Source organism: Condylura cristata, unplaced genomic scaffold (assembly GCF_000260355.1).
Source record: "Condylura cristata isolate star-nosed mole 26May11 unplaced genomic scaffold, ConCri1.0 scaffold00024, whole genome shotgun sequence".
Lineage (NCBI taxonomy): Eukaryota > Metazoa > Chordata > Mammalia > Eulipotyphla > Talpidae > Condylura > Condylura cristata.
In genome coordinates, this window is record NW_004567125.1 from 23,089,368 (window position 1) to 23,103,496 (window position 14,129).

Genomic DNA, 14,129 nt, shown 5'->3' on the forward strand with positions numbered 1-14,129 from the left:
GGTTGAGGGGGGTCTACGGTCTGCGCTGCACTTCCCCCTTCTGAGGCCTGAGGCCTAAGGCCGGATCCAGGCTTGCGCAGCGCCGAAGCCACCGCAGACCGCGAAGGGGGCGCTCACAGAGGACCAAGGTGACTGCGCCCCACTCCAGCCCCGCGAGCCGGGGGCGGGGCCGGGCTGGACAGAAGGGGGCGGGGCGGGGCGGGGCCTCGCGGCTCCTCCTCGAAGCCGGGGAGGAGGTGCCGCCGAGCAGCCAGACACCAACACGGCCCGAACTTGTGTGCGGTGGTGGGTGCCACCGCCGAGGATGGGGAGGTGCGTCCGCTGCTCTGGACCGCAGTTGCCGCTGCTGCTGCTTCTGCTGCTGGCGGTGCCGGGCGCTGGCGCGGCCCCGCGCTCGGCGCTCTACTCGGCCGCCGACCCGCTGACGCTGCTGCAGGCGGACACGATTCACCAGGCGGTCCTGGGCTCCCGTAGTGCCTGGGCCGTAGAGTTCTTCGCCTCCTGGTGCGGCCACTGCATCGCCTTCGCCCCGACGTGGAAGGCTCTGGCCAACGATGTCAAAGGTGAGAAGTGGGGGACAACGTGGAGATCTGCTCCGTCCGCCCGCTCCGGCGACCCCTCCCGGGTGCCCCGCGGAAGGCCCCTCCCCTCGGACCCGCTTCCCCCGGACCTGCCCTCACCTCTTCCGCTCGGCTCTCTGCACACCCGCCAGCTTCAGATCCCTCCACTGCATTTTGGTTCCTGCTCCTCCCTGTCTCTCTCCTTTGGCTGGATACGCGAGCTCCGAGCGCCCCTTGCGCCCGGGCCCCCAGCCCTGCCCTGCTCTCCCTCTTCGTCCTCTGCCGGCTTCTTGGCCCCCCCCCCCACCCCACCCCTGCCAGCGGGTCTTCTTTTGCCCTCCTTTTGCTCCACTGACATCTGACTGCTGCTTCTAGTCCAGCCTGTGTCATCTCCTTCCTCTCACCTAGGGATTGTCTTTGCCGAGCTCCCCAGTAGCTGTGGGATAGGCGCTGGGGAGAAGAGGAACTGACACCTCTTCCGCCACGCGGGACCCACTTTTCCCCTACGCCGTTGCTGGTAGACCCATCTGCTACTTGAAATTCCTATCTCAGTTTTACCTTTGAGGCAGTTTCTTGTCTGGTTCAGGCCTCTCGTGACCTGCTGCCTCCAGCTTGTTAACTTCTGGGCCTTCCCTCCCTCTCTCTGTGCTGTTCATGAACCCTCGGCAGACCTTTGTTTAACCTTATAAGCCCAAAAGCCTGACCCCAAAATAGCGTCTTGGTAGCCTTTGGTCTTTGCTCCAAGTTTTCATCCTCTGCCCTGACTGATACCGTATTTTCTGGAGTCTAAGAGACCATCAATTATGAGCTGTACCATTCATTTAATAACAGTTGAGGGAGTAAAGGGGTAAAGAGACCAGCGAAGGTGTACTCTATGAGCGAAATATTAGCCTTGAAACAACAAAAACAAAAACAACTTAAGACAGAGGTGAGAAAATAAGGAAAAATAGTAATTAATGTTTACCAAGTGCTTACTGTATGTCAATTTACTGTAGCTCTCAGAGTTTCCTTTCCACACTGTAAAGTTCTCTGTGGTGTCACATACATGCTTAAGGCAGATCGTGGGTCTAGGGGAGCAGGCAGGGGTACTGTGGTACCCACGAACCTCCTACCTTCCCATGAGGGCCCCTAAAGCGAAATGGTTACTGAAAGAGCACTGTGGGCTTCGCAGGGAATAGGCCTTTTTCTGGAGAGAGGAAAACTGGAACCATTGTTTCCTTACCACTGGTATATCTGCATAAACTCAATTGTTTGGGTAAAAGAGCACATTTGTAGATACTAGTTTTCAAACTCAGGCTACCTCTTTCTTACCTCTTGAACAGCTTGCAAAGTGGCTTCTGAAATGCACGGAAAGATGGCAACATCTCTTAGCCATAAGGTGTTGGAAAGTTATTTTTAAACAGAACTATTAAGCCATTTTACATACAGACATTTGTCTCAATGCCTCTCTGGCTTGCCAGAATGTGCCACTTCTCAGCAGTTCAACACACTCTTTCAGTGCTGTCAGCACATCTAGGCAGGAGGAAGAATCTTGACTGTAGAATTGAGACCCTTAAGGGCACATTTAGTGTTTAGGAGACCTGGTGGGGTTGAACATCATAAAAATTCCTAGGTCAGTTTCCATTTTGAGTCTATAAAAGGTCTTTAATGACTACTAATGGATTCATCTAGAAGATTCTTATACCTTAAGAGTACTGGAGGGAAAGATAGTTCCAGCTGTGTTTGGCCTTCTGCAACTGAAATTTTCCTGTGAATTACAAAATCAGATACTAACCAGCCCATTCCTGGATGCAGATGTCACTTCCAAAGGGGTCACTTCCCTAGTACACAGAATGACAATTAAAAAAAAAAAAAAACGCAATTGCAAACTTCAACCTTAGAAAGGAACATGGAAGCATCAGAGAACTGAGGTCGAAACCAGTGATATCTGTGAGCTGTGGGGGTGAGTTAGTCCCCTGAGCAAGGTCTGGTCTGGTATTGGCTTGTAATGGTGACGAATGCCCCACTCGCCCCCAAGAGGGACATTTACTGTTCAGACTGGGAAGTCAGGGTTGCTCTTATTATCTCTGAGTTCTGAGGTTTCCTGAGAAAGTTTTGTTGTGGGCCAGTAGAGGGCTGCGGTCACACCACTCCAGGCCAGTAGTAGCCCCTGCGCTCTGTGCTCTTCTACCTGTGGTAGGCACAGCAGGAGGGCCAGAGAAGACTGGCCGCCCTGCCAGCTGGCCTCAAGCACTTCATCTGACTGGCTGGGGCTTATTTCCTCAGTGGCTTGTGGAGTGGATCTCTGGGCAGTTGGTACACAGGTCAGAGCATGTGTTTTGAAATGATCTGGTTGTTTCTGGTCAAGCTTCTCTCCTCACCTCACCAGACATCGGGAAATCGATTGTGTTCATCTCAGACCTTCATTACTCTTTACTGGCTAATCAATCAGCAAATATTTGTTCAGTGACCTCTGTGTGCAGAGCATTGTTTGCACTGCAGTTGGGAAAAAGAGCTACACACCACAGGAAAATTGACAACAGCAAGAAGCTGTGTTTGTAAAAGGCCAAAGGAGTGGTTCATATCTTGTTGTAGGAATTCAGGGAAGGGGAAAGTCACAGAGGGCTGATGTAGCCACCCAAGGCCTTCATTCAAGCAGCTATTTATCACACACTTGCCTTTGCCAAGCACTTTGCTAAGAGCCATTATTACATTTAATCTTTATGAGAAAACAACTGAGCAATAGATACTTTTTCTTTTTTACAGGTAAGTAACTTGCCAGGATGACACTGATGCTGGAAGAGACCCAGCTCTTTCTGACTGTCAGAGCGTAGAAAGGTGGAAAAGGGTCAAGGAGGCAGGGCCCTCCAGTTGGCCTTTGAAAGCCATGGAGGTGAGATTTGTAGGGCATGGATGCTTGAGTGACAGTGAGCAGTGTTGATTCCCTTTTTCTGGTTCAGGATAGGAGCCCACTGAACACTCATGGAGGCCAGAGACATGAGCCTCATGGAGTTCCAGACGAGAATGTGAGTGATGGAGTCTTCTTCCGGCGGTGTGGCTCTTCCTGACTCAGGCCCTGGGTGTCTGAGACGCAAGGGCCAGGATAGGCATTTTGTCTACCCTATGACCTCACTGCCCTGAAGCTTGCAACAAGAAAGATGGTGATGAGTGCAAAGCTCTGACTGGAGGCCACTCTGGGAGGCCGGGCTGGGAGTCCAGGTCAGACCACCAGATCTGACTGGCTCTTGGTTGTTTGGGTGGGTCTGGCCTCTGCCTCAATAAAGACAGACCCAGGGTTCTTAAACTCTCAGAGGCCTCATGCCCTGTTTTCGAGTAAGATTTGTTTGTCATTTCCTACCACGGGGTTGTTCAACCTGGAAAAAGCATGGGAGGCCATCCCTCATGACCCCATCTGACTTGTGAGGAAACTGAGGCTGAGATATGACAAGGGACTCATAGCACTTTGGCCTGTTATTACTATTAAGCAAGTCTTGTGACTCTGGGGCCAGTGCCCTTCCCGGACTTGTGAGGAGCACAAGTGACTCCAGAAGGAGCCTCACCCCCCCATCAGCCCACCCCCCCATCACTCCCCGATCCTGATCACCCAAAGTCCGTGGCTGTTCTGATAGGCTTGTCCCTACCATCCTCTCTCTTCTTGCTCAGCAACTCTATTGTTAGTAGTGAAATTACTTTGCAAAGGCAATAATTGTACCAGGAAATTTTTTTCTCCCCTCCCCTAGTAGGCTAGGCTGATAACTGCTGACCCTTTTGGTGTCAGGTTTTTAGTCACCTGCTACTTTGATAAGCCTCTGTCTGCTACTTTGATAAGCCTCTGTGAAGCAGTGAGCTTTACTTTAATGCAGCTTTACTCTCCCAGTGGGGACTTCTGTTCTTGTGCTGTTTCTTGAGTGAGGACATGTCAGGCCCACAGTGATGGTGTCAGACCAGATCTTTATATGTCTGTGTGGTTCATTACAGTACTGACATTGATATTCCTGAGAAACATTCCTTAGCGGGGACTCCCAGCATCTGACTGGCCCCAACTTCCCCTTGCCTCCCCTCCCTGTGGCCGGGGCAGGTAAGAAAAGGCCGAGTTCCATTTCACAGAGGTACAGAGAGGCAAGACATAAAGAGAAGGAATTAGAGACCACCCAGGAGCAAGGTGCTGAGAAGTCCCAGGCATGGCCTGTCCCCTTGGCCTCCCTATTACGCCCCCTCCACTGAGTCTCCTGGTTGGGAAGCAGAGCAGCTCTCTGTTCCACACCACCCTACCACGCCCTCTTGAGACCAGCAGAGAGTATCAGATTCAGGGTTCAGATCCCAGGCTCAGTATTGATTAGTGTGTGCCTTGGCCAAGGGTATTTGATCTCTATCTTACAGGAAAGCAGGCCTGGAGATAGACAGCATCTTAACTACTCATAGAGCTCCCCATAGAACAGTTGCCAGCATTGACTGACAAATCAGGCACACAATAAGCTCATCAAAGTAAGAGCTGAGTGCATGCTATAGACTGACTGTTGGGAGTTACAGAACACAGTGTTTAACCAGAGATGATTGCTCTCTGAAAGGTTGTCATTGGAGCAAACAGCAAAAATAATTAAGAAAAGAAAATGAAAAGTGGAAAGGTAGTAGCCTGATATAGAGGCAAAAAAAAGTGAGTTTGAGTCTGGAAGCTCTTAAACAAATGGGCAACTTCTCATCTCCACCCTCATTTGCACGTGGAAGAAATGAGGCCCAGCGCCCATGGTGGTGGGAGGAGAACCATCCAGACAGATGTTGGCTTTCTGTTCTGTGCCCTCCTCATCCCTCCAGAGTCTTCGGGACCTGGCAGGTGGCAGACACGCATGTGCCCTGAGGGAAGGAGGCCTCTCCCCTGGGAGGAGAAGAGCAGTGGAGGCCTGTGCGACTTGGTCACCTGCCAAGTGGCCCTTGCTGGCAGAAGGCCACAGCTGTCTCTCTTTCCTCTTCTGTCTAATTGACAGTGGGCTCTCTTCTAGAACAGGCGACTGGAGCCCTACATCTAAAACAGAAGGCTCCAGGTTCCCAGTCCACCAGCCGGCCTTAGGGGCTGGCCTGAGCTTTTCACCCTCCCTGGGCCTCCTGTGGATGGGAGGCGCCATGATTGGAGGCCTCTGTGCTGATGCCCCTGACCCAGGGCAAAGCTGTGTACCTGAGCAGGTCTCCTCTCCTGCATTCTCAGGCGAATGACACTAACCTCTCCCGTACCTGTACCCCGGGAGAGACTGAGGCGGGGCAGTGGAGTTTGTGAGGGCCAGCCCTTTGCCTGGGTCCATTGTGCCATTCAGAGACAGCCCCTGAGCACCTATTGTGTGCTGGATAACACGGAAGCTTCGGTGAGAATGCAAAGGCAGAATGATACTTTGGACTGGACGGGCCTGTAACCATGTAGTAGAGAAATGAACTGAGTTCTGAGCTTGGGTTTGCAAGTTAGCCTGGAATAGCTCAAACTGAGTCAGGTCTGAAAAGGGCATTTGTTGGGAAGTAAGGGTGTGTGGGGGATGGGGAAGGACAGGGGTTTAGTGAGAGAGCGCTGTGCTTTCAGCATCTCTGAGATGCTTAATTTGGGGGAGTGGGAAGAGGACCCTGGATAGATGGACAGAGGTCTTATGGCTACAGGTTGTCTTCTGACAGCAGTGGGGACCACCAAAGAATACTGAGTAGCAACCAGCCTAACTAATCTGTGAACCATAGATTCATAGATAGAAACAGTTGCTGATGGCCAGGACAGCTGGTGAGAGTGCAGCATATAAAATCTTGGCCAGGAGGGAAACAGGTTCATCTGAAGAGGAGCTGCCCAGGAACCTCAGCTCTAGCTCGCTAGCTCTGGAGGGGAAGTGAGAAGAGAGATGAATAAAGAACCCAGACTGGGGGAAGAGACATGGGGTCAGAAAGGGAGAGACTTTAGGGCCGCCTTGGTGGTGCAGGTGGTTAAAGCACAGCACTATGAAGCTCTCCACAGCCACTGCAGCAAGAGTTCAAACCCAGCCAGGGAGGTGACCCACATGGTGCAGCAGACCTCTTCTGTCTCACCCACTGCTCCCCTCAGCAGTGTGTTTCAGTAGATCTGCCTGTCCTGCTCCCCACTCTGTCTCTGGTGAATCCTCTCATCCGCACACCTCTGATCTGTATCCCAGTTCTTGTATGCATAAATAAATAAATTTTTTTTAAAAGAGGGAGAGACTTCAGAGAGAGAGCGATCTGGAGGGTAGATGGGATTTTGGGTAAGAACCCATGTGAGTGGGTTCTGCCAGACTCTGCCCTCCCAAGGGTGCTAAGAGTGGGGCAGGACAGTGTTTCGGAGGACAGGGACAGGGATGTTGGCCTGAGCCTGGCTGGAGCAGACCCTGACCACAGCTGCTCTGCAAGTGTGATGTGAAGCCACAGGGTGCAAACCAGAATGCAGACATTTGGATAAGCTTAACCTGCTGCCCTAATGTGCCAGGAGAGGCCAGAGAGTACCCCCCAAAGGGGGTTGGCAAGATGTGGCTCTTCCTCTGTGGAGTGAATGGCATGATAGAATTTGCTTATCTGTCTATGCTCAACACTTCCATCTAACCTCCTCCCATCCCCCCCACACACTCACACCACCTGTGCTCACTCCCTCCTGCCAGGATTCCGAAAGCTTCCATGCCAAGAGTGATAAAGGAAAGGAGGAGGAGGGAAGATGAGGGAGTGGGTATTGCCTCAGGTCTGCCTCGTAGTCCAAGATGCTCCTCCCATGTCACCTCAAGAAGGGCCAGCTTAGTTGCTTTGGGCTTTCAGAGGCTGTCTTTTGAAGGATGGGTCAGGGACTGTCTGGGAGGGGTCAGCTCTTCCTCTGTCTCATGGAAGTGAGGGGCATTCCTTCCTTGGGCAAAAGTGGTTTTGGGGGTCCTGATAAACTCAGAAACAGTGTTTTCTCAGGTTCTGTGGAGGAGGGAAGAGGCCCTGGCAAAGGCGTGATTCTTGGGGTGTTACTCACATTTGAGTATTATGGCTACTTATACATACTGGGCATGGATACGTTCTCTGTCCCCTTGGGTACGTGTCTCTCACCCCATGGGGTCTGTGCCCAGAATGGTGGTATAGCGCCCTATGGGGGACATGTGTGCTCTGGCCAGGCCTTCTCCTTCACTGCCTGCTCAGATAGGCCAGTGGCTCCAGGGTGCTGTGGGGGTAAACCCAGACCCCTCGAAGTCGCCTCCTCTCCAGCAAACCTGTCTCCAAAGGGGTTCCTCAGAGTGCACCTAGACGTCCCTCTGCACTATTGCTCCCACAGTTGCCTGTCAAGGTTCATTCAGCCTCCACCCTTCCTGCCAGGCCCCTGTCTCCGACCCAGGGCTGGTGGCAAGGCAGACTGCTGCACAACATGTGGCACCAGACCGTCACCCCTCACCATGTGTAGCTTCATGTCTGGAGGCTGGAGCAGCCATATTTAACGGGAACTCTGGTGACTTGGACTTGGAGCCCAGGAGGCCTACCTGGTGGATGAGCTCGTTCTGTTTCCCAGGTCCTGGACTCTTCCCCACAATGATGCCATTGTTCTGTTTACACAAAATTTCCATGGAGGGAGGCCTTGCAGCTTGGGGCCTGATGCAGGCACAGGCCTCGGCCTCGGGAGCTGCCGTTTCCTTCTTTCACTGGGCTTCTTTCACTGCCCTTCTTCGATCACACTCCCCAACCTCTAACTCTCTATTTCTGGCCGGCGACCCTAATGCCCTATGTTGCACCCACCTCGGCTGAGCTGACTGCAGTCAGCTGGTTATAGAACCTTTACCAAGGGCCCAGTAGGGAATATTCCAGAGCATCCTTCGAGGGATGCTCCCCTCCCTCTGGAGCAGACCCTCTCTAGACAGAGGCAAAATCAGGAGTACCACATCCACCTCATGTCATCCTGTGTCTCTGTTCCCCACCACTGCAAAATAATGGGGGCACAGATGTCATTACAGAAAAGCACTGTTTTGTGCTCTTTAACTGTGTCCTAAGTGTAACTGTGTGCGGAACAGACAGTTTGTCTCAGAGGCTCTTCCCTGAGGAATGGGAGGCTTTTCCTAAAAATGTTGGGGATCGGAGTGTGAAATGCGTGTGGCTGGGGGAGGTAAGAGTGCCAGCCCCCCTTTCTCACTGTGGTGTTTCTTGTCCTTCCAGACTGGAGGCCGGCACTGAATGTGGCTGCCTTGGACTGTGCTGATGAGACCAACAACAAAGTCTGCAGAGACTTCAACATCCCCGGCTTCCCGACCGTGAGGGTAGGTGACTGGGAGCGGCCGGGAGCGCTGCTCCAGGCCTCCCTGGCATCCACTAGGATCTTATCCATGTGTATCGCTGGCCCTGAAGCTCTGTCCCTTTACCCATTCAGTAAGACACCTTTTGTAAAAGCAGAAAAGACCAACGATTTTGGTCTGGCAAAATCTATCTCTTTTAAGGGAAACAGACTGTGTGGAGGGTGGGAAGGAGGAGCTTTCAGCTGCCCCCTTTTGAGCTGTGTGGTTCTCGTCACTGGGACTGGAGCTCCCAGCTCCAGGGACCTCTTTCCTGAGGAATGGGAGGCTTTTCCTAAAAATGTTGGGGATCAGAGTATGAAATGTGTGTGGCTGGGGGAGGTAAGAGTGCCAGCCCCCCTTTCTCACTATTGTGTTTCTTGTGCTTCCAGACTGGAGTTCCTCCCCCTGCTCACCTAGGGTCTGATACAAACTATAAAGCCAGGGTCCAGGCACCGGTCTATTTGTGGACAGGCGCAGACCCAAGGGCCTAGTAGTCCCCCAGAAAAGGTCTCCAGAAACACTGGCATGCCTCATCAGGGAAGTGCCTTGAGACCAGGAGATTCAGAAGTGACCTGTCAGGGTGGCCTCCCTACAGTCAAAATGCCAGTGCCTCAGGCAGCAGGGATCCCCACCACGGGACTTGTCACACCCAGCACGAGGGCTCCCTCACCCAGCTCTGGCTGGAAGAAGCACAAGTTCTCTGATCCAACCCTGTCTAGCTGCCCACCAAGGGCATCAGCAGCTTACTTAATATCCCAACAACATCCAAGGTGCCTCAAGGAGGAGGCTGGCTAAGCCGAGGAGCAAGGCTGTAGGCTTATACTTAGCACCCCCCTGGGGCTCAGCTCAGCTGTAATACAATTAGTTCTCTTACAAATGAGAGAAGCCAAATCCAAATCTCTCCTACTCTCTACCTCTGGCTATACATAATTAACTTCCTCCCATCTGAGAGAGAAAATGAGAAAAGCAATTTCTTTTGTAGTTGCCAAGAGTAATCAGGAAATGCCTTTGAAAGTTAAAGGTCAAGTATTGTCCCTGGAATAAGATATCTATTTCTGAGTGTGGGGACCTCAAGTCCCAAGCAGAATCATGAGCCATATCTTAGCCAAAAGATGCCAAGAGAATCGCTGTGGAGAGCAAGGCCAGGACACCTCCAAGAATGTCTGGCTTCCTTGACTCCCTATGACCTGTCTGTTCCTCATGCCTGACAAAATCCTGCCAGGTTTCCAGGTTTCCACCCTCTGGTAGACCAACCCTCCTATGCTCTGTTGCTGTTCAAAGTCCTCTAGGTTTAGCTGAGACTAGTCTGGTCTGGAGAAAAGGGTGTGAACAGACAGTTCCACTTAGAGATGGCCACAGAGATACTGCTTACCAATCATCTCTAAAGTAAATGACCTCCCTGGCCTATCCTTGGCCCCAAGATAGGTAACCTATTCGAAATCACTCTACAGAGGAGGATGGGCACTCTGACCCTTTTGCTATCCAGGCCCAGCAGCCTGAGTGGGAAACTGCAGGAAACCAGTGTGGCAGACACAGTGTGTTACGGGCTGGCATTCTTCTGGTGAGGCCTTGGCAGAGTGGTCCAGGCACTATCCAAGCCCCTAAAAAGGGACTGGTGTTGGTACCATGATCAGGTCAGGACATCCTGTTGCATTTTTCTGAGGCATAATCCGTGGGCTTTCTGTTTCTGCTTGGGAGAGGCTAGAGCCCACTGGGCATGAAGGAGGAGGCCCAGCCATAGGGAGACCCAGGGTTCCTCAGCGCTTACCCAAGTCACGCAGCACACACAGCCTGAATGCCTCCCGTGATTAATCATCTCCTTAACCACCCAGCAGACTGTGGGAGGGGAGCTGGGAGGGCCTGAACTGGTCTCCTCGACCTTCCCTGCCTCCACACCCACCAGGCCCATAGTTATCTGTCCATTTCTTAAGAGTTCTAGAGACCAGTGTTGGGACCTCCCTGCCTCTCCCAAGGAACCTGCAGCTCAGTTTCTACAGACGAGGTCCCTAGTGCCAAGTATAGGACTCAAGTGTTTCAAGCAACTGACAAGTCTGGGCCAAGGCCCTGTTCAAGGCTTTCAAACATTTTTCTGTCACCTACAGTGAGGAATATACATCTTACAGTGAGACCAGAAAGTGGTTCATGTCTGTAATCACTAAAACAAAAATTTCTTAAAATAATATTTATTCTTACTAAGTGCTGTATATGCTATTATCTGTTTTTTGTTTTGTTTTGTTTTTTATTACTAGCTATGGGCTGTGATTCACTCAATGGATTTTTACTACTTCACTGCTAAGTTGCTTCTAGTATTTGGGAAAGACTAGAATCAGAGACTCCAGATCTCCAGAGATTTGGCCCATTGAGAGCCTGATGTGCTGTGGACAGCCTGGCGTGACTCCCTAGAAAGTAGAGCAGGCCCTCGAGGTTGCCCTGGTGCCAGCAGGCCCATTAGAGAACCTCCTTGCCCTGTCTGCTGCCCCCTAGGGACCAGAGCCTGTCCTTGTTCTCTCTACCCTTAAAGACTGTGAGGAAGGGCGCTGAGCAGTCAGAAGAGAGAGTGTAGTGTGCTGAAGACACGTCCACACAAGAATCCAGCCATCCCCAGTGACATGTGTCACTACCCCTTTTCTCTGTGCTTGCCCCTTGTCACCTTGAGCAAACAGTGAGCTTCCACCAGTCCAGCCTGTTCAGCAAACACCTGGCCCCACAGGGCGGGCCAGCTGTGTCACTGGCACTGCCCAGCTGGAAGCAAACAAAGGTGTGGGGGAGGAAGGACTAGTTACCAGCAAGTTCTGGCTGATTCTCAGGGACCCAGATGTTGGAACTTCTAGGGGGAGGGCCTTTGCCCCTCAGCAGATAATCCCTTTGGGATTGGAGCCAAGGTTACAGAGAGCAGCAGACGTCAGTGGGAGAGGACAGACGTCTTCCCTTTGCAAGATTCTGAGGAGAAAATTGTCATGGCTCCATTCTTACAGTATGAGCCTTGGAAAGTCACTTCACAACGCCCCAGCCACAGGCCTCAGTTTCCTCGTCTGTAAAAATGGGTTGATTTTATCTACCTAATAAGGTTGTTGGCCGGTGTGAGAGTGCTGAGGCTCTGCGTGGCATCCTCCATGCTCAATAAATGTTAGTCTTCCTTCCCGTTGTGCTGGCTTCTCCTAGTCACCACCTGGGGCTTGTGGCTGCTCCTCTGTGGTCACTACCTTTGAGGGACTCCCTCCAGCTGCAACTATTGAATGACTATTTGCTGATGGCACAGCTCCCTGCTCATCCATGTGGGAGCAGCCTGACCAGAAATGAGAGATGCCAGACAGGAAAGTCCTGTACCCAAGAACACTCAGAACGCACCAGCTGGCTGATGGGCAATGGCGATCTGTGCACCCTTTGTGAAGGGGAGTTTACCTGGACTCACCAAACCTTTCCCTCATGCATGTAGGAGGGGGACTTCTGCTGGGAGTTAAGGGAAGGGGGGGGGTGGAAGATAGTACTGAAGGCAGGGAAGAGTGAGAACAGAGGGCTTGTGGGTGGAATGTGTGGTGTGGTGACAAGACTCATCTGGAAGAGCTGAGACTTGTGTTCAGGGCTGAGCCCTGACTGAGCAAGGGGAAGCCCAGCAATGGCAGGACCTTGAATTCAGGGCTGGGGGTGTCCATTATCTTAGCTCTTCTGACAAGGCAACATGTTAGAGAGGGATAAGACTCCAAGATGTCACTTGCCTCTCTGGAAAAAGATGGGCCCCTCTCAGTGGGCTCACCATTAGATATTTGGAGACTGCATCATTTTCCTTTAAATACTTGGAGTCAGTCATGGTCACCCTTAGAAAGTGTGCTTTTATTCTCTTTTTAAAATAATAACAATAGGAATTATTAAGGACATGATTTGCATTAGCTCTTGTGCTGACAAATACATTATCTTTGCTAACCCTTCTAAGAATTTTGCAGTTTGACCTCATCCCTTAGATGAGAAAACAGAAGGCTTTCTCGCACCCCCATACCTGATGCACATGTTAGCAGGTACAATATTTGCTGTCCATTCAACCTCACATGGGCCTGGGAAGCAGATCCTCTTTGACAGGTCAATAAAAGCCTGCTGGTGTCACCTGGTTTCCTGCCTTTGGAGAGACATGGAGGTTGTCAGGGGTCCCCAAGGTTGGGGAAGCTAAAGGCTTGTGTGCTGGCTGCTGCTGGACAGAGAAACCCCACTGTTGAGGTCTTAGTGGCCTGTTTCCAGGGAGCTGTGGCGGCTTCCCTTGGGTAGGGCACACGCCTCCAACAGCTGGCTTAATAAGGATGCCTGATAGTAAGAGGACAAAAATGTGCCCAGACCAGATTTTAATGTGGTTTTCACATGCGCCTCTGAGATGATCAAAGGACAGAGAGTCTCTGTTCCACGGCACAGAGTCCTCTCTCGAGGCCCTCTATGTCCTAGATACTGGGCTGCAGGGATCAACAACCTGGTCCTGCCCTCTCGTCAGGTAGGGGGGTGGAAGTCCATCTTAGCTGAAGTGTAGAGAGTGGGGGGCCATGGGAGGTAAGTTTGGGGTCAGATCCTGGAAGATCCCAAATGCAGTGTGTTTGGACATTATTCACTGCTAATGGTGGTCACTGAAGAGATTTGTGGAGGAGTGGTATTGTTAGACAAAACTGTGCTTTAGAAAACTCAGCCAGGTGGTAGTGAGGGGGATGGATGAAGAATGGGAAGATGAGGCCTATCATCTGAGCACACGGCGAGAGACAGTGTTGGGACGACTGCAGTACTCCAGGGAGTCATTGAGAGAACCTTCCAGATGAGGAAGCAGGCCTGAAGCACTGTTGAAAGGTAGCACAAAGGTCAGCGTCATGGCACTTGCCAACAGTCTGGGTGGTTGATGGAGGTTTGGGGGCAAAGAGATTCGGGACAGATTACAGACTGAGGGTGACAGGGAGGAGGAGCATCACTGAGTGTGATAAGGAGCAGAGGTGGAGAAACAGGTTGGGGTGACTCAACCTTAAAGAATGTGTTTGGAGTGCCCCATTACCTGTGGAGGGCACCAGAAGGAAACAAGTCTAGGACAGTGAGGACCAAAGATGGAAGATTCAGATTGCAAACCTCTTAGAGTGAAGTAGATGACATTGGCCAGGAAGACAAGAAGTAGATTTGTTTGTTCATTTATTCACTTATCCATGCATTCATTCAGAGGCTCGGCGTCAGCCCCTCTTTGGTGACAGTGCCTCCCAGGGCTTTGTAAATGCCAGTGTTTAAGTGATAAGGTCTGTAGAAGTTGAGGGGAGGAGATGGTGAGGACAGAGTCATGGGAAGGAGCGGAGCTAAGGTGAGGCTAGGACAG

At 51.7% G+C, this 14,129-nt stretch overlaps 1 protein-coding gene across 1 annotated transcript in view; it reads left to right on the plus strand.

Moving 5' to 3' along the window:
- The first annotated feature begins 246 nt into the window (after positions 1-246).
- The window catches only part of QSOX1 (quiescin Q6 sulfhydryl oxidase 1), a 38,283-nt gene continuing 24,400 nt past the window's right edge, over positions 247-14,129 (plus strand). The window contains exons 1-2 of the mRNA XM_004688141.2: positions 247-563; positions 8,688-8,788. Coding sequence (XP_004688198.1) covers positions 305-563; positions 8,688-8,788 — 360 coding nt within the window. The 5' untranslated portion in view covers positions 247-304. The remainder of the gene's footprint in view (positions 564-8,687; positions 8,789-14,129) is intronic.